The 26,334-nt window shown below is 41.2% G+C and overlaps 2 protein-coding genes across 2 annotated transcripts in view; both read right to left on the bottom strand.

Annotated features, from left to right (window-relative positions):
- Window positions 1-12,667, bottom strand: part of LOC136714165 (NACHT, LRR and PYD domains-containing protein 3) — a 36,261-nt gene extending 23,594 nt beyond the window's left edge. Inside the window, exons 1-3 of the mRNA XM_066691489.1 lie at window positions 12,353-12,667; window positions 9,826-11,710; window positions 2,670-2,843 (exon numbers count right to left, since the gene is read on the bottom strand). Coding sequence (XP_066547586.1) covers window positions 2,670-2,843; window positions 9,826-11,710; window positions 12,353-12,557 — 2,264 coding nt within the window. The 5' untranslated portion in view covers window positions 12,558-12,667. The remainder of the gene's footprint in view (window positions 1-2,669; window positions 2,844-9,825; window positions 11,711-12,352) is intronic.
- A 1,085-nt stretch (window positions 12,668-13,752) lies between these two features.
- On the bottom strand, window positions 13,753-25,923 carry LOC136714078 (uncharacterized). The gene is made up of 7 exons (XM_066691390.1): window positions 25,852-25,923; window positions 25,134-25,252; window positions 23,466-23,579; window positions 19,429-19,639; window positions 19,227-19,326; window positions 15,082-15,243; window positions 13,753-13,769 (listed from the first exon to the last, which is right to left on the bottom strand). The coding sequence occupies exons 2-7, from the start codon at window positions 25,190-25,192 to the stop codon at window positions 13,753-13,755; spliced, it is 663 nt and encodes a 220-aa protein (XP_066547487.1). The 5' UTR covers window positions 25,193-25,252; window positions 25,852-25,923.
- Window positions 25,924-26,334: the final 411 nt, after the last annotated feature.

Raw genomic sequence — 26,334 nt, 5'->3', positions numbered from 1 at the left:
AGGTTTGCTTTTCTAAAATTGTAAGCCATTGTTTCAGACTTGGTCCTTGTTTTTTTAAAGTATGCCTCAAAGCTAATCATATTGTGATCACAGTGTCCCTGTTTAAGTCATGTTTTTGTCACTCCTACAACATCATAGTCACCCACCAGCACTGTGGCTTCTAGGTCTAACATCTTGTTCCTTATACTCCTGGCATTGAGGTCCAAACATTTCAGGATTTTCCTACTAGCAGTTTCCCTTTGTTTTCTATCTTTAGTGGAACATCTCCCATTGTCAGAGCTCCCTGCCCCCCATGTTCGTAGTTTAAATGATTCTCAATTTCTCTGCACATACGCTCTCCCAATGCGTTAGCCCCCCTTCTGTTTAGATGTAGACAGTCCGGTGTGTACAGGTCCCATCTATCCCAGAAGGAAGACCAATGTCTGATAAATCTACAGCCCTTTTCCCTACACCTAAACCATGTGTTGAACTTTCTAATCTCTGCCTGTCTCCCTGGCCTGGCACATGGTACCAGAAGTATTTCAGAGAAAACTACCATGGAGGTTCTGCTCTTTAGTTTCTGTCCTAATTATTTTATTTTGTCTTGCAGAACCTCTGCCCTACCTTTTCCTATGTCATTGGTTCCAATGTGGACCATGACCAGTGGAATCCCCCCGGCTTTGGCCAGTAGCCCATCTACTAGTTTAGGGAGATCTGCAACTTGAGCACCAGGCAGGCAAGACACCATGCGGGTCTCCTTATCACTAGAACACACTGTGTGATCTACACCTCTAAGAATTGAGTCTTTGATCTCTAGGATACCGTTCACATGTATTAGGCTGGCTCTGGGCCGCCTCAAATTTAGTCCGGCTTTTCTTCTGACCCCGTTCACAATTGAGGTTTTAGGAGGCTGAAAACCACTCTTCCTCACCTTCTGCTGACCTCCCAATCTTGATCCCCTTTGAATCCACCACACTCTCTCCTTCTTCCGCTAAACATCTAGGAGTCACCCTCGATCCTGCACTCTCCTACACCCAGCACATCACCACGCTGACACACACCTGTAGATTCTTCCAGAGCAACATACGACGAATCCGTCCATTCCTCACCAACTATTCGATTCAGCTGCTCGTCCAGTCACTGGTCCTCTCCTGCCTGGATAACTGCAACTCCCTACTGGCCGGCCTGCCTGCAACTACTACCCGCCTGCTCCAGCTCATCCAGAACTCTGTGGCTCGTCTGGTATTCTCTCTGCTCCGATTCACACACGCTACCCCACTGCTCCGCTCCCTCCACTGGCTTCCAATACCGGCACGCATTCAGTTCAAGACATTGACCCTCACCTACCGCTGTCTCGACCACACTGCACCAAGTTACCATCAGACACTCGTCTCTCCATACATCCCCTCCAAACCACTGTGCTCTTCCAGTGCCAGAAGACTAACTCTACCTCCTCTCCGCTCCCCTTCCTCCTTCTCATCCCTGGCCTCTAAATGGTGGAACGACCTGCCCACCATAGTCAAAACAGCAGAGTCCTTGACCTACTTCCGGCGCTTACTCAAGACACATCTTTTCAGACAGTACTTGTAATTTTAGTCCTTTTAACCCCTGTTAGATAGCACTTCACAGTTTTTATTATGCTTCTTGCGTTTTTGATTGTTTCCTCCCTGCTCCCTTTCCCGTAGCCCGACTGTGACCCTACATCTTGACAGCACTTAGCTCTTACCATCCAGGATGTAGGACCTCACTTACTGTACTTGCCTGTGTAAATTGTAAATTGGAATTTGTAAATTGTATTATATTTTGAATTGCTCTGTTTTATGTAAATTGAATTTGTAATGATTGATGCCTTTACCGAACTGTATTTTTGCACTTTGTTTTGCACTTATGTTGTAAGTCACGCTGGATAAGAGCGTCTGCCAAGAAATAATAATAATAATAATAATAATAATAATAATGATAAAGGAGGACAACATAGAGCAACTTTACACTTTCGCATTTATGCAAAATATATTAATCTGAATCATATCCATTTTAATCGTTAAATGACTATAACTGTGATTAAAACACACAAAAAATGCATATAAATCACATGCACTGAATGTCTGCGGCGGCTCTGCACTGTGAGTCCCCAGCTCACGCAGCGTCTGTCTACTACAACCACTGGAAACAGACTGACTGAGGACTCAGGCAACAAAACTTTTCTTTGATTTCAACTTTTTTTTTTTTTACAGCCTCTACTATTCACCAAATTAAAAAAAAAAAAAAAACCTACAGACTCTCACACTCGCATATACTTACCTCTATTAAATGTACAGTACCCTGAATTGAAACTATTTGAGAGTTTAACACACCGGTTTTATTTAAAACACACAACATGTACTCAATACAATAATAATTGCAAAACATTACTATAGATCTGAAATTTATTCAGAATAAGCCAAAACACTGATTGCAATCGTGAAGCCCCTCCCCCCCATACAGTTTTTTGACTGTTGTCATCCACCCCCCCCCATCCTGCTCTCACAGTTTTTGACCGTCACTCCCCATGCTCTCAAATTATGCACTGTTCTGTTCCGGGACCAGCGCCTGCATCGTCATCCCAACACTCTCATATACACTTTGCATTCCGGCACCTTCTGATTTACAAATTAAGCACTGCATCACACAATCACACGGCCTCTACTTACAGCAGTTTCTCTAGTTTACAGTTGGGATCCCTCAGTCCAGCAGAGAGCAGTGTCACTCCTGAATCCCCTGGGTGATTGTAGCTCAGATCCAGCTCTCCCAGAGTTGAGGGGTTTGAGCGCAGAGCTGAGGTCAGGGCTGCACAGCCTTCCTCTGTGATCCCACAGTCTGACAGCCTGGAGAGGGAAGGACACACATTGGTTATCATGTCTTTTTCCTAGACCTTTAGACACAGTCACGATGTGTGTTTGTACTAATGCACTCCAGGAACCAATAACAACACAGATCAAGTAAACAGAGCGAGATAGGGACTTAGCACTCAGAGAAAAAATAAACCAAAAATAGAAAAATACCATAGAACACCAACAAGACATTGATAGGTACACAGCTAACCAATCCAAAATAAAAATACAATTGTTATATCTGACCCTCATAGCCAACTCTCTACAGCCTGCCCCCCACCCTTCCCACCCCTCCAGTCTCTTCTCCCTCACTGCCCTCTCCAGTGCACACTGTGACCTTGCAACCCTTGGGTAGTAATTCCTTTTTCAGATAAACAGGGTTGCTATCATTATCTTTCAAGTCGGAAGCACTGCCCAAGGGGGCAGTAATCTCAGGGGCCCCTTAGGGCTACACCTGAGCCGCCCAGGAGCGGGGCTACAGAGGTTAACTTTTATACCCTCCGCTCACAATAGTAAGACTGGCTGCTCTACTAGTGCAGATAGGACCAAGGCCTTATCTACTTGCACAATATCTGGTGCGGGCAATCAAGCAACTTGTGCGTCCTCCGTGCATTATCATGGCAGTGGACCCCTGATCCAATAGGAGCGGGGCCACAGTCCCAATAATAAACAACAGAATACATAGCCGGCTAGTCAACAGAATAGCCGAGCTGAACAACAATATACAATATGTACATATCATGTGACAGCAAGACATTCATGCTGTCAGCGTGCAGCACAGGAGCATCCAACTCAACTGAATAGTACAGAGTGGAAGAGCTCCATTGTGCTGACAATTAGATGTTGTACTGAACTATATACACCACGGGGCACAGGAGCCTGCTCATGCACCACACGTGGGACATCGGAGAGGTGGCCGCTTGCTCCACTAGCACAGCTAAGAGTGAGGCCGCACCAGATCTATAATATCATCACAAACAAAACTATATACATTGTGGAACGCAGGAAACTTTTCATGCACTTCCCACACAACCACAAAAGTGCTGGCCGCCAGCTCTACTAGCGAAACTCGAGTGCAAACAGCTGGGAACAGCAGCAGTGAGCTCCATTCTAACCTTTCCAGAACGGAGCCACAATCTTGCCGTTTAACACATATTAGGGAGGTCGAACGTTCCCTAAACAGCGTTTATCACAGAGTGAAGAAGTCCAGGAGCAGCTCGCGTGGGTGCTCCACTGGAAGGCATAGTCCGGTGGAAGGGAAAGACACGGTTCAAATAGCTCCAACAAGATGCGTTAACAGGGGCAGACTGGGAGAGGAAAGGCAGGAGCCAGAGCCCGTAGGCTACTGGGGCTCGACCGCAAGCCATCACCGGGTTCCCAATGGCAGGGACCGGTCCCATCACGTCCAACCTTTAGAACCGGCCAAATAAAGGGGATGCATTGAAAAAGGGCCCATGATGTGGCAACGCCTTGAGTCGAGTGGGCCACCCAGTGTTCAGGCACCGGGGTCCCGGTGGACTCGTAGGCCATGGTAATGGTGTCCACATTCCAATGTGAGAGGCGTTGCTTTGAAAGCACTTCTCCCCTGTGTCCGCTCTCCATAAGACATAAAAAATTGGTCTGAGCGCCGAATATCCTTAGTGCGTTCTAAATATCACCTGAGGGCCCGCACAGGGCAGAGCAGGTGAAGCCGACTCTCTTGCTTTGAAGCAAAGGGAGGAGGATGAAAAGCCATTGACTCAATAGGCCTGTTGACATGCAATGGAGACAGCACTTTCGGGAGGAATGCAGGGTTAGGCCGTAGCGTGACCCTAGAGCCATCTCCCGCAAAATGGACACGATGGGTGTACGGACAGGGCGTATAACTCACTTACACATTTTGCAGAGGTGATTGCAGTCTTAAATGACACCAGCTTCAGCTCAGCTGAGAACAGTGGCTCAACTTGGGCTTGGGAAAGTGTGTCCAGCATTACATCAAGGCGCCATGCGGGCAGTGAAGGGGTGCGAGAAGGCCGCAGCCGTCGAGCACCATTCAGAAACTGCACAGCCAAGAAATGAGACCATGGGGGCTCGCCATCAATCCGGACATGACATGCGGAGATGGCTGCCAGATACACTTTGAGTGTGGATGGGGACTTGCCCTGGTCCAACAGCTCCTGTAGAAATTGTAATATGACCCTGATGGGGCAATTCATTGGATCTTGACCGCCGTCTTGGCACTAGGTGCTAAACGTCCGCCAGCGGTAAGAAATCTCGCCGACTGAATAGTGGCTACTACTGCGTCTGACAAACCACAGGCAATCAATCGCTTCTGCTCAGGGGCCAGGCCCAGAGCTGGAGGAGGCCCAGATTGGGGTGCCAAAGTGTGCCCTGCACCTGGGACAACAAGTTCGCTCTCAATGGCAACTGTCGCTCGTTCTCTCCTGACCTTCACCAGGACCACCGGGAGAATGGGGAACGGTGAGAACGCTTAAAGGAGACAGCGCTGCGATATGTGGGCTAGCACATCGATCCCTAGGGTTCCTGAGTGGTCTTGGACGGAGAACCATAGTGGGCTGTGTGTGGATTCTGCCGAGGCAGAGATATCCACGTCTGCCCTGCCGAACCCGAACTGGCTCCACAGTTGCTGTATCACAAGCGGGTGGAGGTACCATTCCGAGACCGGGGGGGCCTTCCCCAGAGAGGAGGTCCACTGCCATATTGGACAGGCCTGGGAGGTGAACTGTTCTGATGGAGCGGAACCGTGGCTGTCCCTTAGGACTGGCAGGAAATGAGACAGTCCAAGGAGTACTGCTTGTGACTCCAGGACATTGATATGGAAGGGACCGGTCCCTTGCGCTCTCTGTCCACCTGACTCAGACTCCACGTCCGTCGCAGACTGCTCCCCAACATTGCTTGGAGGCTGCTCAGTGATAGACTGGCCCCAGGTGCACATCAAGGGTCAAATTGTGAGTGACTGTGATTCGGCATGCTCAATCGCGGCGAGGTGGATCCTGAGAGTCCTGAAACACCACTGCAAGGGGAAGGTCTGTGATGTAGCCGCTAGGAGGCCCAGCACTATATAAACATGACTATTGTTTTTAAAAGGCTCTTCGTGTGAACAAAACTGAAACTGAAAGCGCAGCCGGACCTCCGATGCGTGGATGGAACAGAATCGGGATTAGCTATAAATAACTAAACACACACAAGACAGAGACGATGTGTAGTGAAAAACTGTGGTGATCAACACTATGAAGTGAAGCCAGCCAGCCGAAATACGCAGTTTGAATGTTTATTACAAAGACAGACACAGAGAGCTCACGTTCTCGAGTCCAGGCGAAATGGCAAAAGAGGACGAACCTGCACTGACATCATGTTTTATAGAACAGGAAGTGGGAAGGGACCTGTTCTGAGTGACGAGCACTGGACTAAATGGACTAAAGCTGCTAGAAAAAAATCTAAGAGATGGAAAAAGACCAAGAGGGACTCATAGAATATGGGAAGATGAATCAGAAACTTTACAGGCAGACCTTCATCCAGCAGTGGATTGACAAAGACTCATGATGATGATGATGGTGAAACTGTGCAGCATTCCTCAGTGAGCCCACAGTGGGCCAGCCTGTAAATCAGTTTTAAAATACAAATTGCTCTTAATACCTTATATTGTCCTCTGACTGAAACTGTAACTGTGTCAAGCTATAGTCTGAAAAACAGAACTCAACACAATGCACTGAATTAATTAAATGTTTTTTTCTCACATTGTTTATTAATTGTGTAAAACATCTATCCAGATTGGACCCGTTACTTGTGTCCACCTGTGTCCTTGTTTGCAGCTTAATAAACAAACAGGAGCAGCGACTCAAGTTCCTTCTGTCTGTCTTGAGAACCTGTGTCCTGGAATAAGTGTCTCTCATCTGAACACTTTGTAAAGGTTGAATACCACCGCGGATCAGAGGTCTGTAATGATTTAATACCAGCACGGATCAGAGGTCTGTAATGATTTAATACCAGTGTGAATAAGAGCCTTGTAGACTGTTTGGAGTCAGAGCCCCCTCACCCCCAAATGGATTTAAGAGGTACAGAAACATACACTCACCTAAAGGATTATTAGGAACACCATACTAATAGTGTGTTTGACCCCCTTTCGCCTTCAGAACTGCCTTAATTCTACATGGCATTGATTCAACGAGGTGCTGAAAGCATTCTTTAGAAATGTTGGCCCATATTGATAGGATAGCATCTTGCAGTTGATGGAGATTTGTGGGATGCACATCCAGGGCACGAAGCTCCCGTTCCACCACATCCCAAAGATGCTCTATTGGGTTGAGATCTGGTGACTGTGGGGGCCAGTTTAGTACAGTGAACTCATTGTCATGTTCAAGAAACCAATTTGGAATGATTCGACCTTTGTGACATGGTGCATTATCCTGCTGGAAGTAGCCATCAGAGGATGGGTACATGGTGGTCATAAAGGGATGGACATGGTCAGAAACAATGCTCAGGTAGGCCGTGGCATTTAAACGATGCCCAATTGGCACTAAGGGGCCTAAAGTGTGCCAAGAAAACATCCCCCACACCATTACACCACCACCACCAGCCTGCACAGTGGTAACAAGGCATGATGGATCCATGTTCTCATTCTGTTTACGCCAAATTCTGACTCTACCATCTGAATGTCAACAGAAATCGAGACTCATCAGACCAGGCAACATTTTTCCAGTCTTCAACTGTCCAATTTTGGTGAGCTTGTGCAAATTGTAGCCTCTTTTTCCTATTTGTAGTGGAGATGAGTGGTACCCGGTGGGGTCTTCTGCTGTTGTAGCCCATCCGCCTCAAGGTTGTACGTGTTGTGGCTTCACAAATGCTTTGCTGCATACCTCGGTTGTAACGAGTGGTTATTTCAGTCAAAGTTGCTCTTCTATCAGCTTGAATCAGTCGGCCCATTCTCCTCTGACCTCTAGCATCAACAAGGCATTTTCGCCCACAGGACTGCCGCATACTGGATGTTTTTCCCTTTTCACACCATTCTTTGTAAACCCTAGAAATGGTTGTGCGTGAAAATCCCAGTAACTGAGCAGATTGTGAAATACTCAGACCGGCCCGTCTGGCACCAACAACCATGCCACGCTCAAAATTGCTTAAATCACCTTTCTTTCCCATTCAGACATTCAGTTTGGAGTGCAGGAGATTGTCTTGACCAGGACCACACCCCTAAATGCATTGAAGCAACTGCCATGTGATTGGTTGGTTAGATAATTGCATTAATGACAAATTGAACAGGTGTTCCTAATAATCCTTTAGGTGAGTGTATACAGGGGCCTGGTGGTAAAGAATCCCATAGTCAAGAATATATTACATTTACTCTATAATATTCTATAGGAAAATAGGATCTGATGCATAACAGTGCATTGAGTGCACAAGGAAATGTGACTGACTGACAGCCAGGAGAGAAATCGTGTGCCTGAAAGTTTTTTGAATGCAACACCGGATATCTGAAAAAGAGAACATTTTACCACCCTGTAATTCTATCTGTCTACAATTTACTTAATGGAGCATTAAATGGAAATTAAAAATGTGGACGACCAAAATCTGTGGTGGGCTACCATAGTTTACCTTTCGGTAGCCCATTGGACTACCACACACAGCAGTGATTAGTCCACTCCTGGCCTGTATTATTAGTAAGGAGGCTGGTGACTTTGTGAAAAGAGCTTGTGACTTTGTAAGAGGCCCTTCAGTTGTATGAGAACACCTGAGCTGAGAGATGGCTATTTTTATTTCCTTTGGTTAAGCTGAGAGACAGGACAGTGTATGGGAAAGCCGCAGCAGATCCTCTGGGGTTTTGTGAGTAGGTTGTGGTTTGTGAGCAGCTGTTGTGGACTAGCATTCCTGTTCTGTTAAGACTGAAATACAGTGTCGATGAGCTATTGCTTCATTCATTACTACAACTTTAGTCACTCTCCCATCTCAGGAGCTCTCCTTATGTGTAAATATGCAAGTGCGTTAGCTTGTCTGATTCTAAATTGAATGTAGCCCAAGTGAAGATTTTATCCAGTGATTCTGGCACTACTTTAAATCAAGTTAGTCTCTGAGTCAGTGTTTATTGCCTCTTGAACGCCTTGTAATTATTTTTAATCTATTAGATGCAGTAGAATATGTCTGAATATTTTTTTTTTTAAATGCTTTTATTTCCCTATTTTTCTATTCACATCAGCCTGGCATTTTGAATGTGGACAAATGGTCACAAGCTTTTCTTTCTTATATTTGTTTGTAAAGAGCTAATGTCAGTATATTTTTGGTGTGGTTTTGTTCAGAAATTAACTTGATTTCTTTTACTATTTACATTTGTCTAATCACATTTATTGAGTTTTCATTAGTTAGCAGACAAAAGCTTTGATACCTTGTAAAAAGTAGTTTGACTTAGTATTTGTGATGGAAAGAGTTCAACGAAGACATTTTAAGTGATGTTTAATGTATCAAAAAACAATTATGTTTAATCTGTCCTGGTGGTGTGTACAGTCAATCTCATCACTGACGATCTTTGCAATATATTTGTTTTAAATAACAAATAAATTCACTAGAAATATTATGAAACAGGGCCTATGCTTATGAATATCAAATACTAAACTAACTCCTGACTGATATTTGCATCTACAGAGAATTGAACACTGTGAAAAGTGAGCACTGATGTGTAATCTGTCAGTTATTGGAAGATATAAAGCAATTCCCAGCTGCGTTAAGCCTTCATCAGAATAAAACTGAATGCATTGATCTAGAACAGTCTTCTGTCATGTCAAATCACTACACTGGTACTAAATCAGTTTCTATATATATAATTGTAGTTTCTGTTAATATATATTATTATTATAACTATTATTATTATTATTATTATTATTATAATTATTATTATTATTGAGAAACCTCTCTACCGCTGGGACACAATAGTTAATCTGGATCAAAGCACTCTGTGAGATAACGACACATTAATAACAACACTTACAGAGCTCTTCTAGATCTCCTGATGACTGGCAGCAGCTTCACACAGCCTTCTTCTGTTCTGCTGAACTTCCTCAAGTCAAACTCATCTAACGACTCTTCTGATGTCAGCAGCACAAACACCAGTGCTGACCACTGTTCAGATGAGAGCTTTCTTCCTGAATGACTTCCTGAGCTCAGGAAGCTCTTGATTTCTTCCACTAGAGAATTATCATTCAGTTCATTTAAACAGTGGAACAGGTTGATGCATCTCTCTGGAGAGCGGCTCTTTCTGATCATCTTCTTTATGTAATCAGCTGTTTTCTGGATGCTCTGTGAAACGCTCTCTGATCCTCTCCACCAGCTGTTGATTGTGCTTGACATCCATCCTCTCCATGAGCTGCTGTGTGTCTGTGTCAGTAGTTCTCTGTGTGAGCTGCTGTGTGTCAGGAGGCCTCGTAAGAGAGTCTGATTGGACTCCATCGAGATGCCGAAAAAGAAACGGAGGAAAAGATCCAGGTGTCCATTCTTACTCTGTAAAGCCTCATCCACTGCACTCTTGTACAATTCTGACAATTTCACTGTCTTGTCATTTTTATGCTTTTTGTTAAATAGATTTAGATTTTTATTTTTATATGAGAAAAAGACATGCAAAGCAGCAAGATATTCCTGAATGCTCAGGTGTACAAAGCAATGCACTTTTTGCTTGAATATTGCTGATTCCTCTTTAAATATCTCTGTGCAAACCCCCGAGTACACTGTAGCTTCACTGACATCAATGTCGCACTCTCTTAAGTCTTCTTTATAAAAAATCTGATTGCCATTTTGAAGGTGTTTAAAGGCTAATTTAGACAGTTTCAGGATATTATCCTTCTCTGACTCTAACAGGTTCTGTGTGCTTTCCTCAGTTCCACAAAGATACTTCTTATTCTTGATACTGATCAGAAGGAGCAGGAAGTGTGTGTACATTCCAGTCAGAGTAGTTGGGATGACTCCACTGCTCGCCTCTCCCAACATTCGCTGCAGAACAGTGGCTGAGATCCAGCAGAAGACTGGTATGTGGCACATGATGTGGAGGCTCCTTGACGACTTGATGTGTGAGATAATGGTGCTGGCCAGGTTCTGATCAGTGACTCTCTTCCTAAAGTACTCCTCTTTCTGCTCATCATTGAACCCTCGTACCTCAGTTACCTGGTGGACGCACTCGGCAGGGATCCGACTGGCCGCTGCTGGCCGGGAGGTGATCCAGAGGAGAGCAGAGGGAAGCAGATTTCCCTTGATGAGGTTTGTCAGCAACACATCCACAGACATTGACTGTGTCACATCATGACACATCTGATTGTTCTGGAAATCCAAGGAAAGACGGCTCTCATCCAGGCCATCAAAGATGATCAAAACTGTGTATTTACCAGACTCGAGATCTCCAGCCTCTCTCAGTTCAGGGTGGTAGTAGCAAAGAAGTTCCATCAGATTATATCTTTCTTTCCTCATCAAATTCAGGCCACGAAAAGGCAGAAAGATTATGAAGTGAATATCCTGATTAGCTTCTCCATTTGCCCAGTCAAGGATGAACTTTTGCACAGACACTGTTTTTCCAATGCCAGCAATCCCCTTCGTCAACACAGTTCTGATTTGTTCTGACAGTTTTTCTTGGCCAGGTAAGGGTTTAAAAACATCATTGCATTTGATTGGAGTCTCCTGTGTGTGTTTCTTCTTGGTTGCCATCTCAATCTGCCTCACCTCGTGTTCATTATTGACCTCTCCACTGTTGCCCTCTGTGATGTAGAGCTCTGTGTAAATACTATTGAGGAGGGTGCGCGTCCCTCGCTCAGCTACACCTTCAAAGATACATTCAAACCTCTTCTTCAGGATGGATTTATATTTCACTATGACTGTTTTCAATGATCCATCTGTAAAACAACAAGGAAGATTACAATTACAAATGAAACCAAAACTCTGTAATTGTTTTAAAACATTTAATTATAAAAAGGAAAGCATGAATGGATTATGCTTAAGTATTTCAGTAATGTAATAGCTATTTTCTTTTAAATAAAGTCTAATTAAAACTGATGAACAGAATAATGTAGAGTTTAAATGCATATTGTCTGTATATAAACAGAAACAGATAAAACAATCAATGAACAATCATACAGACATTGGAAAAAAAGACAAAAGGGTGGAGACCTGACAGAAAAAAATTAATATACTTATAGACTTATACTATACAAATCTATTTTAATTACTTGATGCTGTATTGTAATATTACAGTGGATCTTTAAGATGTCTGTTCTGTCATGATATTTACTGCACATACAAATAATTTTTCTACATTTAAAGTTCAGAAATAATGTTATGCTACAACAAGAGAGATATGCATACAGTGTGAATCTATAAAAGCTGACAAAAGAGATAAAAAAGCACCAAATACCCAATGTTGAAACAAAGTCAGAGATAAGAAGATGCCTGATAGCTCTCATGATTGAGATATGTGTAGATTGACAGGTCACACTCCTGGTTTAGATGCCTGTGTTACCCCCGTGGTTGTATCTCACCGAGGTCTGTGGCTCCAGGTGTCTCCCTGGATGGACAGGGCTCCCTGGGCTCTGGGTCTGTCCTGGCCAGTGTGGCGAGGACTGTGCAGGAAAAGAAGAACATGGGTGTGAGTAAATTGGGTAAAAAAATAATAACAAATGAAAACACTGAAAAACAGGAACACGCCTCAATATTTGGACTATCAATAAGAAAATAACAAAACATTGCAAATTATCATGTAAAGAAAACGTCTTTTTAATTCAGTAAAGTTGAGTGTTCGATCAGTTTAGGTTCAATTTAGACTGGTTGTTTAGTTCTGAGCCAAAACAGCTGCAGTGTAAACACAGCACCATAACATGAATACATAAATGAAAAGATAGGAAAAATAATCAATTAACCTGAACCTGGGATGAAACACAGTTTTCTAGTACAACAGACCAGCACCTTGTCTCAGTGTGAAGGGGCAGAACAAATTGTTGAATATCAACTGCTGCTGCCTCTAGCTACTTGTGATGTTTTAAACACAATTACTATTGCTTGCTTGGATGTGTACTGTGATATAATATGGTGCCAAACAGAATCAAAGAAATAGCGTTATATTGGGGAAACATTGGAGTTGCTACCCCCCCCTTTTGACCAACATTCTGGAGTGCTTTTGCTGTGATGCATTTTATTGTTTGTTCTTGAGCTTGCTTTTTCCACAGTTTAATCACTAATAAATAAAATGTATTCTAGAAACCTTTACTCCCTTGTCAAAGACTGCTTCCATCTCCGAATCACCTGATGCATGGCCTACCACAGACCTGTTCCAAAATTGTACATCTGACATTGTGGCTGTTAGTTTGTCCATTCTTACTGTGTAGCTCCATAATATTGTTTTACCGTCACGTTTTCTGTTTCTAGTTACTCCTTTTAAACTTTGGCACCACTGAAGCCCTTGGCTCACTTGGGGGCAAGGAGAGCCTGGAGACACGCTGCAACCTGGCACAGATAGGGCAAGAGGTGAGTGCAATATGGCCTATATACTACTAATATTGGGCTAAAATTTTAAAATTGTGTAGTGTGAGCCTAGCTTTAACCCTCAAAGCATTTAGATGACAGCGCTCTGCGTGTCAAATGCTCTAACACAAATCACAGCACTTGGTATAGCCTAGCAAATTACTTCATTTTACATAAATAAATATAATGATCATATGAAACCTATACATCAAAAGAAACTTAAGACATTGAAGTTTTTCATACTTTCTATAATTCGTAAATTTTTGAATGAATACATTTTCAAAATTACCTGGCTTTTAAACACTTAAACAAAATCATATATACGAAGACCCAGAATGTTCTTTTTAAAATACAAAAAAACACAGATGTTTACAAATAATTGTTCAAGAGATATCATCAGTTTTGTAAGGAGCGCACCTGTCTAGAAGCTCATCAGAACTACACAGCAAAACAACAAAAACAAACAGCCGGTTGGGCTGTGCGGTATTGAATAAATATGAAAGCATCTTCAAATGTAATTATTATTGTTGTTGTTGTCGTTCTTGGTACCAGTAATATTACATAATAACAATAAAGTAATACATTTACATTGCTTACATTGCATTAATTGTAAACACGTGTGTTTCTTCTTTGCTGAGAAAATGGCCAGTCGGGTTTGCTGTGTCTCAGACTACTACTTCTGTGTATTTCTCAATCTTAGTGGGTTTTTTTTGTATCAGTTACGTAGTTTGAGTTGAAAAGGGGATTCTGACATTTAGGTTGACAACCTGAAATGAATTAGAAACGACTTAATCTGTACCTTCACCCCCTCGCATTTACCATTCTCATGATAAACTTCTGCCTCCCCCTATTCAAAATTGATGTCATAACTGTCTACAGTACTGAACAATGTGTCCAAATAATAGTTTGTAATACTAAAAAAAATGCTTGATTAAGTTTTATCGGTCTCAGAAGCATCACTCATTTACTTCATTAAAAGCACTCTTGTTTAGTGAACACAGCGCACCATCATCTTCACCATCTCCACTAAGAACATTATTTTTTTCTCCCCCCTAAAAAAATCTGTTTTGTTTTAAAAGCTTTATCATTGGTTAATATTCACAACAAACCTCTCTGCTAATGGTTAAGACAGTTCGTTGCTATGTAGAATTGTCCAATATAAACCTTTTTAAAGCTAAAGTGGGGGCGGACGTTTGGGCCGAAAATCGGCCCAGTATTCCTCTGAGGGTTAAATGCATAAAGTCATGACGGTCCCAACTTATGCAATTATCTGGAGTCCACTGTACACAATTATAATGTCTTAATAATCCTACCGAGAACAGATATTTGTATTTTTATCTCTGGTGATCAACCTCGAAACTAGGGTATATATGCTTTGGATGCTGTGTTGTCATGGGACAACTGTGGGCCATGGAGAATGTCAAACCCTGTCCTTGTTCATTGGGTGGGTGCGGGTGCCATCTGGGAACTAGCAGGGAGCTGCAGTAGTTGTCCCACACACTATAATGGGGAGCTATATCGTTAAAGCCAAATGCGTACGTCTTGGATAAAGGTGCAGCCCCCACTCACATCGATTACACAACATTTTCTTCTACTTTACCACTTTGATGCATGTAAAACCCCGAGGATCAAGTGTTTATTTTCATGCCATGAATTCAAAATGTAATTAATAGGTGAATTACAGACCAATATCAGTTCTTGTATATTCTCATTATAAAAAATATATTTACAAAATGACAAGGTCCTTTACCTTTATTAGTTGGAGGGTCACAGCTGTTCACATGGATATGAATGGATCCTGTGATAGTAGAGTTATGAATCTGAGGAGCCACTACGTTACCTCCATTCTGTGATTTAATGAAAGAAAATAATGGACTGCTTCCAGACGTTCCAGTCTCAACAGCATCTTCTACTGCTAAGACAACAAAACAAATCAGAATAAATAAAAAATATATTTTCATACCAACTTTTCCAAATAAATACATACATATATTCCTTCTGAGACTATTTATATTATATAGACATATGCATAGTCCTAAGATATTTCTTTTAATGATAAGTACAGCAGATGGGTAGGAGAGGGGTTGATAGATGAATGATACACATTTCAGGGGAAATACATCTGCCTAATTGCAAAGAGACAGTAAATATGTCCTTTGGTTTGCAGCTGTAAAACTAGTTTTTTGCAGTGATAAGGTCCTTGAATTGTACTTATGTGAGTTTCTGTCCATATAAACTGCTCAGTCCTGCCTGCGTGCAGAGAGATTTTTAACTGCCAGGGGAAACTTGGTCAGACTGCCTTCTGATTTCTCTCCCTGCAATTGCTGGAATAATATGTCAAATGTCAAATTTCAAGTCAAGTTATTCTTCGACACTAAAATGCTAATAATACATTGATAATATAGCCCACATTAATAGAATATCTGTCTGTATTGTTTAGACAAAAAATTCTTAGCTATCCCTTGAGAACGAAGATGATCTTCCCACCAGGTCATTCGTTGGAGTAGTACTGTTTTTGTGGGTCCTGCGATTACTGTACAGGCTGATCCTAGAATGACGAACATGACAGCAAATGCCACAGGTATAAGTGTATGATGGGATAAGCAGTACTTTGAGTTGTTGGTTCTCTCTCATCTTCCATTTTTCGGATGCTGAAGCCATGCATTCTTCCTCAAAACACAGCAATGTCTCCCAAGTCAGTTTCCAGCAGATGTTTCAGCCCAGAGCTTGGGCCTCCCAAGTCTGTGTGTTTAATTTATATTTCTTGTTTTCAAATTGTCCTTAAAGTGTTATTTTCCGTACTTTCACCTGACCATATAGGAGTTGCTTTGGTAGGGGAGTGTCTGGTGTGCGTACACAGTGGCCTGTCCATCGCAGTTGACGATGTAAAATCTGTGTTTCTATACTGAGGGCGTGGGCTTCAGGCTTCGGGCTTCGGATGTTAGTTCTTCAATCCTCCCATCTGATGTTAAATACCCTATGTAGAAAGTACTGCTGCTGCAGTTCAAACTTCCAGAGATGTCCACTGAATGTTACCCAAGTCTCACATCCATGAAGCAGAGTTGGAACGATTATAACAGTAAACTAGTTCGGTACTGCTGCGGAGATCACGGTTACAAAATACATGCTTACTTAAGCATCAAAAGGCTGTGCAATCATCTCCAAGAAATAGGACTGATTTGTTTGGTATCTGTCCAGGAGCTGGCTGGTGGGGGACCTTAGTTTTACCTATATTTAGTTTGAGATGGAAAATTTGTTGGCACAACTCTGGTCTGAATAGTGAAGGGCTTGGTTGTACAGCCACAGCAAATGACTGTAGCAGTCATATTATCATGCAGGAGTCAGCCAAGAGTTTCTAGGAAGCCTCCCAGTTGATTGAGTTTATTTGTCAGGTAAATAAAGGCCATATAAAGCTCTTGATGTTGTTCTTGACACTTTTCCTTTGGCTGTCTTGCTACAAAAACCATGTCAATGGTTCCTCGCTGGGGCCTCAAGCTACACTGGGTTTCTCAAAAAATATTTTTTGCCAGAGCTGTCAGATGGATGAGGAGAATGGGAATCGTCCCGGTGAAGAAGAAATCTTACTGACATTCACCCTACACTATCATGGCTATGTTGGTATAACAGCTAACTAGCATTAAACTAAATCATTGTATTTATTAAATATTTATCTAATGATAATAATGTATCCTATTGTATTTATATTTTTTATATAAAATTATCAATTATTTCACAATAGCCGACTTTCCCAAGTAATTTGGCGACACCGATGATGAAGATTCCGTCTGAGTTTGAAGGATTTTAAAGTCAACTTTTTTATTGCCATCAGAAACTTGGGAGCTGACTCAATAAAACAATGTTCTTTAAGGATGTCTTTTGGCAGCTTCACTGAAGGTTTGTTTATGGTGATGTCTGTCCTTGGTATGCATTTATGAGTCCCTCAACTTTATTAACCTTTTGAGCAATACGTTCTAAAATGCTCTGCCGTCCGGTTTTAAACATGCTTAAAATTTGATTCCTACAGTGTTCAAGCAACTCTGTTCATCCCTGAAGGAAATGTGGGGAAAATAGGTATATAACTTTAAATACCTGAATTGAGTCGGTTAGTTATTTTTTTTGTTAAACAGTAACAATATATTAAATAAATAATTGAACACTGGGGGTACAATCACACAAAATAAATGTTTATTACAGTTAAATATCTATTATTTACATCTCTAACCATTACCAGTTTATTTAGTGTATGCCTTTTAGCTGGCATTTTGTTGATGTTTTTATGTTGATATTATAGATCTATATATGATGTAAATTAAGTAGATTAAAATTATCTCCTTATTTAGATATTTAACTTGCAGTAGGAAATGCACTCTCCGCAAATAATGCAATGAGGAAGCACATCACTCACGGTTTTGTTTTAGTTTTAGTTGTATTTTTTGAGCATGTACATCTGTGAGGAGGATATTTTGTTTTATTTCTCTGTTATTGTGCATTTGCTGAAAAGCCAAAATAAAACACCAGCAGGCACCTTTTGTTCTGTACTCCTGGTTTTATTTGTCACAATGTGTATGAACTCGCTGCACTGAATACAGCATTACTGGAGTAAATCGTCCCATTTTTAACAGGACACTCACTGACAAATAGTTTACTTATAATAAACGAAATAACACATTGACTGCTAATCGCAAATTACAAATTAGACCAGGGTGTGTTTTTTTATCAGTAAGAAGAATGTAACCCCAGATAGCACAGGACGTTGAGCCGACGTCAGCATATGGTTGACATGTTTGGACAGCAGTATGGTTGGTGGAGTGACGTATTGCCAACGGCGGCATATGGTTGGCATGGTTGGACAGCAGTTACGTCTGCGAGGTGGATCATGTCTGACTAAATGCTGACAGATACGATATCTGTGCAACTTGTTTTAATACATTGACCGATACAACTTTAAAATATCATACGTATGAATAATAATCATAATAAATATATTTGAAACTGTCAACATTTTCTCCGGCTTCATTATTTGAACGTGTTTGAGCACTTTTCCTCCAGACCATGAGAAAAGGCACCTCACCTCAGACTGAAGAGCGAAGAGCCACTGGAAAGTAAGTTCACTTCACGACTATTATTAAAATATTGTATGTACTGGTGATTAAATGTACTTAAATGGTTGCATGTATGACACACTAACTGTGGTTGTTTTCAAAATAATATTTTTAAAATGTCAATGATAGGCTTTTTATTTTCTGTATCATGAAATGGTTTAAAGTGAATGTAAATGACAATATATAGCCAGTTGGTTAATTCATTATGTAACGAATGTATTACAATTTGCAACTAATTTGTCAGAAGTGAAAAACAGAAGTGTTCACATTTTTCTTCGCATTGTATTTTTCTTCAGTGAGCCAGTTTCATTAAGAAACCGAAATTAGTTGTTTTTGTGTGTGTATTATTAATAGGACACTGAATTAGCCACAGATGGCTACAGGAAAAAACTGAACTTTCACATAACTATTTAAAAAGTGGTCAATTCTGACAATTAAGAATACAGTTATAAACATGAATATGGCTTTTTGAATGCCTTATAGTTTACAGTTATTTTTTGTTTATGTTTTTATGTAGAATTGAGCCAGACGTGTCCAGAGCGGGAGCAGACAATTCGTCCCGTGACAATTGGTCCCCGCATCAATTCGCCCCCATCATTATAGTTCTCCACTTGTGCATTTGTAACCATGAGTGTTGTTTAAAGAAAACAAAACCATAATCTAAAAAAATAAATAGATAAAGATGGAACTACAGCAATTAAGTCTACTGAACCAGACCACACACCTGCATGACCTGAATCAGTTAGTTCAGTTCACTACAGGAATAAAGCTGGAGGATCTCTGAGACGCTCACCTGTTCTGGGTGTCTCTGTGTTCAGGAATCCTGCTGGGTGGAAATCCTCAGGATGATCTGACAGCACAGTCACAGCTTTCCTCACAGCTTGGACACATGGCTACAAAACAGCAGAATTTGAAATTCAGAAATCACACAGAAACACTACATATATAGAGGAGTTCTGATGTCCTATTGCAGGTGACTGACTGGAGCTGCCTACCTGATCCACATCAGTATCATGGCTCCTGTGCTCCTGCACTGCACACAGGCTGCAGATCCAGCTCTGGTCAGTGTGACAGAACATCTCCAGAGCTCTGCGGTGCTGCTGGCACAGTCTGGGCTCCAGGTCTGCAGTCGTGTCCTCCAGTCTGTGTGTCTGCAGGGCTGGTGCTGTGTAGTCACTGCTCTCCAGCCACCGTTGTGTAAATGCGCTGAGTGAATTGAAGAGATCAGGTCAGTCATTTGTCAGTAATAGAACTGTATTGGTGCACAACTATTATTCCCATGCAACTTCATCTGTCTGCATGGAATTATTAGTGATGACAGTTCTGCATTTGTTTCACATAACACATAACCAGATGGTAAATAAATCCTCTAAGTTATTATTGTAGTATATAATTTAATACAGAAAACAGAAAAATAACTTTAAATCCAAATGCTATGACTTTCTACAGAAGCTGGTTCTGAGGGTCTGGACCAGCGGTTCCCACCCTGTTGTCTGTGAGGCGACTACAGGGGGCAGCGGGAAAGAAAATAATATCCTCACAGCAAGGGCATATACTTTCAAATAAAACAATAATTTCATAGAGTACTACTGTACTTTATTTACTATTATTTATCTTTAGATATATCTGTCTGTTTATTACATTACTTGTCATTTAGCAGACACTCTTATCCAGGGCAACTTACTTTTGTACCTATTTACACAGCTAGTCATTTTACTGGAATAATCTAAGTGAAATACCTTGCTCAAGGGGACAACAGCACTGCCCCACCCAGGATTTGAACCCACAACCTTCCAGTTATGAGTCCAGAGCCCTAACCACAACATTTATTAGCAGATGCCCTTATCCAGGGCAACTTACAGATTTCACAAAGTGTTTTTTAAAGTGTTACAAACAGAAAACACAATAAGTGCAAATGAGCTGAAACAAGTGCAGAATATAACAGGGTCCCATCCCTGGTGTGCGCCAAGGAGGAGGGCAGTCAGAAGCACAGAGGTAGTTACAGGAAAATTATTAAGATTGCTCAAAGACACAAGTTGAGCTCCGGCTCAAAATAAATAATTAACTGTATAATAATGATTTAAAAGTAAGGGATGTCACTGATTTGCGAAAGGCACATACGTTCAAAAGAATGCTGTGCTGCAGGCCTCGTCATTTTATACATTTTTATACATTTTGTATTATTATATTTATTTTTAGTTTCTTTTGAGCATGTTCTCTTTATTGTTTAAATAGTGACTCTTAATGATATTCAAGAGGAAGGGCAGCAGATAAGGAACTTGTGCTTTGTTTGATATTTGAATCACATTGTGGATTTGAATACATTTGTTCTTACATTTAGAGATGTAATATATACCTGACATTTTTTTAAACAGCTGTCATCTATTATGTAAGGCGTTACATTGTATATTGTAATGATTTTAACTTTTTTATTAATTTAAATTAATCACTATAACGAATCCGTGCATAATGGGTCGAGTAAAGCATGGAATATCTGTACCAATAAGTTACTTTTGAGATGTCTACATAAATTACAGGGTGCTGGTGTCTGAGGTGTGTTCTGCAGCGTCTACAGAAAGGAACTCCATCTTCAGACACTACGCCATTCATCCATGAACTAGATTTAATAAGGTTTGTCAGTTGGAAAATATCTTTGTCAAGCATTTTGTTCCAAAATAAGGCAGTCTGCTTAGCGAGTATTATACACTATAAAGGATTATATAAATATGTTCTCAATCCAGTCATATTTCTAAACCAATGCAGAATCAGCAGGGCTCAGTCACAGAAAGGTCATATACCATGAATCTATATTTACATTGTCATTGTCCTACAATATAATTGAAATTGAAATTGTATTTCTTCCTAATATACCTTTGTATCTTACAACCCCAATTCCGAAAAAGTTGGAACAGTATGGAAAATGCAAAAAAACAAGAGTCATTTGTGAATTTAATTTATTTTTGAAAATACACACTCATTTCAAATCTGATGACTGCAACACACTCCAAAAAGGTTGGGACAGTCAGCTGTTTACCACTGTGTAACATCACCTTTTCTTTTAATGACACTTATTAAGCGTTTGGGAACTGAAGACACCAGTTGGTTAAGTTTAGCAAGCGGAATTTTCCCCCATTCATCCATTATGCATTTCTTCAGCTGCGCAACTGTACAGCACCTTTGTTGCCTTATTTTGCTCTTCATGTGCCATCGGAGACAGGTCAGGACTGCAGGCAGGCCATGCTAGCACCCGCACTCTCTGCTCATGCAACCATGTAATCCGGGCAGAATGTCGCTTGGCGTTGTCCTGCTGGAAAATGCAGGGACGTCCCTGGAAAAGATGACATCTGGATGGCAGCATATGTTGTGCCAAAATGTGTACATATCTTTCTGCATTAATGGTGCCCTCACAGATGTGCAAGTTACCCATGCCATGGGCACTGACACACCCCCATACCATGACAGACACTGGCTTTTGGACCTGAAGCTGATAACACCTTGGATGGTCCTTTTCTTCTTTGGCCTGGAGAACACAACAGCTGTTTTTGTCCTAAAACTATTTGAAAAGTTGACTCATCGGACCACAAAACACGATTCCCCTGTGATACTGTCCATCTCAGATGAGACCGAGCCCAGAGAAGTCAGTGGCGCTTCTGGACAGTGTTGATGTATGGCTTCTGCTTTGCATAATAAAGCCTTAAATTGCATCTGTGGATGCAGCGGTGAATAGTGTTGACTGACAAAGGTTTACCAAAGTATTCCTGAGCCCATGTCAGGATATCCATTACAGACTCATGACAGTTTTTAAGACACTGAGTCATCTGAGGGATCGGAGATCACGCGTATTCAGAAGTGGTTTTTGGCCTTGCCCTTTATGCACCGAGATTTGACTGGATTCCTTGAATCTTTTAAATTATATTGTGCACTGTAGAAGGTGAAATGCCCAAAATCCAACCGATTTGTCTTTGGGGAATGATGTCCCTCAAAGTGTTGGATTATTCTCTTACGCATCTGTTGGCAGATTGGCGAGCCTTGACCTATCCTTGCTCTTGAAGGACTAGGCCTTTTTTGGGGGCACCTTTTATACTATGATTACACAATTGCGTCACCTGTTTCACAACAACTTCGTTTTTCATCTTGTCACATCGCTATTAGTCCTAAATTGCCCCTGTCCCAACTTTTTTGGAATGTGTTGCATGCATCAATTTCAAAATAAATGTTTACCTTGATTAGGTAAAACATCAAATACCTAGTTTGTATACATTTTTTGTTTAAATACAAGTCAAAGTACAATCACTCCTCTTTGTTTTTATTAGCATTTTCCATACTGTCCCAACTTTTTCGGAATTGGGGTTGTACATGCCGGTTTTAATTCTGATGGGACATCACAATAAAGCTGTCAAACCAAACCTGGTTGCTGGCCAGACTTTGACCAGATATTTTAAATACTAAGTTGATCCGTTGATCACTCCATCCTCCTCTCTTGCCTCGCTGACCTTGGGATCTCTGGGACTGCTCTCACCTGGTTCTCCTCCTACCTCAGTGACCGGTCCTACCAAGTGACATGGCGAGGCTCCTCATCCACCCCCCAACCTCTCCTCACAGGCGTTCCCCAAGGCTCCATCCTGGGCCCGCTCCTGTTCTCTCTCTACACTTGCTCCCTGGGCCCCCTCATCACTTCCCATGGTTTCTCCTACCACTTCTACGCTGATGATGCCCAGATCTTCCTGTCTTTTCCCTCTTCTGAACTTATTACAATACATTTTGTTTTGCTAATTGTGATTTTTCTTCAAATCTTCAAAGGGGATATGGTCAGAACATCATGATGGCCACTCTATCAAAAAGTGCCACAGGATCATCAGTGACAACACTGTTATTCTGAGTCTTTTACACAGATCCTGAAGCCACATACACAGTACCCACTGATATTGTCATGTCTAAACAATGAGCAACAGTGCACCACGGGGTGCCCAGAATACTCTCCCATTTCTCAGTACTGGCAGATATGGATGTACAATATAAACTGTAACCTCACCTTGGGTCAGGGGGGAAGGCATCCTTACTGAAGTGAAATGGGTGATCCATTGAGTCCTCACTCCTCATGGACACACAGCTGGGCACCGGTGACTCTGCTCTCTCCAGTGGGACGCTGTGAACACACATGGACACAGGCCGTCATTTAACCTCTGTCTACACAGCTGGTCAATCGGGTCAAATTAGAGGATAACAATGCAGTGCCTCAATAATACAGCAAGCCCACGTAAACCCGCCTGACCGTTTCAATCTGTCACTTAAAGCACAACATTTGGCACTGCTGAAACTCTCATACCAACACAGACAGACAGGATCACTTGCATTACTGTTATTGCTAAAAACAAAGGCTGTACAACAGGTTAGTTAGGAATACATTATCATTTAACTAAATACACAGCCAATTAAAACCGTTTGAAATGTATTGTTTTCTATCCATTTGAAACAAACTCAGACTCACATGTTTTGCTGTGTTTTTGAATAAGAAAAGCTGTGTTATTGCTCACAGTACAGAAACAAGTCTGTTACAGTCATGACATCCTCTCTAGGCCTGATAGGGCATTCACCCCCACATGGCAGAGGACCAGTCTTCTGGCACAGCGGATCTGTTGCTCTGTTTGGGACTGTGTGGATGAGAAACTCAGTGCTGTCCCTGGATGCCAGTTTCAGTCCAAGCAGGAGTCTGACTACACACATTACATTTTAATTTCTTTGTTTAAATCCCATGTTTCTGCCATCCTCCTCTTCTGAAATCCAGCACTAGTATGTAGATGACAGAAACAGTGTCATGTCTATGTAGATTAAAAGTTGTTAGGGGCTCTCACGACGCCTCCTTGCACTGCAGACCAGTTCACCGTTCACGCTGCTTTCAGTCCACACCCCACGTCACAGGCTGTGTAGACGTAGTGAGGACAGCTTTAGTGTAGGAACTAGGGTAGACTACTCAAATATGGAGACAGTGTTGAGAGAATCTCTAATGGCTATTGGAATAAATCGGGTTCAATAGAATATTCGAAGACATACATTTTTGATAGTTGTAGTCCTATGAAAGGAAGACAAATCCAGTGATTTTATAGTTTTTCTGTTTTCCAGGAAGTTATGACACAACACATCCCGAAACCCTAAAGGAGCACATGCTGGCATTTAACATCTGCCATTAATTGGCAAGTTTAAAATGTTAACATTAGAAAAATTACTTACATGATCAAATTGATAAGAAAGAATAATGTAAACCTTACTTACACACTATAGCAACACAAAGACCATGATTTACGCCTTAAATGTGCTGTACAATTAGATACTTGTATACATTGTCAGTGCAAGTACTCAATCTTAAAGAACATTGTTGTTTACAAATTGAACTTTCTGTGCTTCAGTTTATGATGTGTGACTGCATAGATACCTATTGACAGAGTAATTCTGTCTATTTGTGTGAGTGTGTAGAACACCATTTATCTATGAGGCTGTTGCCAGTCAGTGTAAACTAACCAGGGCAAACACACAGAAATTTGTATTCATACCCCTAATTTAATCTATTTCAAATTCTGAATCTAAGACAACAAAATGATAAAAATAAAATAAAATAAAAATGTGGAGCTCACTACTTTTTCAAGGCCCTGTAGATGCTCAATCTGACTGACTGGTACCCTCATACATTCAGAGACCCTCTCACCTCTTGGTCTCGGGGCCCATGGCTCCATCCTGAGCCTCAGGCTCCCCAGAGAGACTCATCTCAGAGGCAGCTCCCCTCCTCAGCAGCTGACAGAGGAGTCCAGATCCGGATCAGTGGACCTGGACACACACAGCACAGACACAGTGAGACACACACTGATCACACAGCAACAAGCAGCATAAATCAATCACAGCAGTGCCTGTGTAACATAGGCTAGGTTCACTGTGTTTATTAGATTAATCAAGTGTACCCATAATTACATTTAAGAAAGTATTTTACTTTTAAATAAATGTTTTAAACAATGAGTAGAGCAGAAAAAAGCACTGAACATGAAACAATGAATATTATAATATAATACAATGGCCTACTAATGTAATGTTAAAAACATAAGACTGACCCATGAAATAATTAAGCTGTATAACTATGACAGCAGTTCTGGTGGCACTTCTGAAAATAAGGTCTGTAGTGAACTTATTAAACTTCAACTGTTTTTAGGCAGGTAACATGGCTTCATCAGTCTGCTTAGTCGTTTGATTGCTTATTTTAAGATTTATGCCAGACATTTTCAATAGAACAAATGTCTCAATTAAAATCGAAAAGTAGGCACACACAGAACTTTCTATTGTTGATTTACACCTGCGTATTGTATTTAAAATGTCATCTGTTGACCGGGATCCTAAAGCAATCATTATTGATCTGGAATATTTAAACTACTTACGGATTATTGAATTTTCGCTACGAAATCCTTTATTCCATCTCCTCAGCCTGTTTAATGCTGGCAACTGTATTCATTTTCCTAACTTTACTTTCGATTTCACTCAAAGAAAGAAGAAAGTACTGTAGTTAAGGTCGTGTCCTGTTTCTGGTGTAATAAAATGTACAGGGAGGGGTTTGTGTTTATTACGGACCTTTGTATTCTACTTTAGTTTAAGTTCCAAGAGGGCGACTCAACAGATGGAACAAATGAAGGTTCAAATCTGTTGATGTATTGTTATTGTGTATGAATATATTGAAATTTACCTTAAACAATATGATTCTATAAAAGAGGGGTCCACCCTTTTCACTGCAAGACCCAGGTTAGAAATAAAAACACCTAAGGATTATAAACACATGAAACCACAAACACTCAATTTCACACCAATAATAATCATAATATAATCATAAACAAGAAATTTCTTTTAACTCTGTGTATCCAAAAGAA

Source organism: Amia ocellicauda, chromosome 18 (genome assembly GCF_036373705.1).
Source record: "Amia ocellicauda isolate fAmiCal2 chromosome 18, fAmiCal2.hap1, whole genome shotgun sequence".
In the NCBI taxonomy this organism is placed as follows: domain Eukaryota; kingdom Metazoa; phylum Chordata; class Actinopteri; order Amiiformes; family Amiidae; genus Amia; species Amia ocellicauda.
Note: the sequence above shows the minus strand (reverse complement) of the source record. Positions and strands in the feature narration are given on the sequence as shown.

What these genes read in the sequence shown, in the direction of transcription:
- LOC136714078 (XM_066691390.1), bottom strand. Translation starts at nt 25,192, where the DNA reads ATGAGTCTCTCTGGGGAGCCTGAGGCTCAGGATGGAGCCATGGGCCCC. An exon ending in ATGGGCCCCGAGACCAAGAG is followed by an intron (nt 23,580 to 25,133) that starts GTGAGAGGGTCT and finishes GTGTGTTCACAG; the next exon opens with CGTCCCACTGGAGAGAGCAG. An exon ending in GCCTTCCCCCCTGACCCAAG is followed by an intron (nt 19,640 to 23,465) that starts GTGAGGTTACAG and finishes CAATTCACTCAG; the next exon opens with CGCATTTACACAACGGTGGC.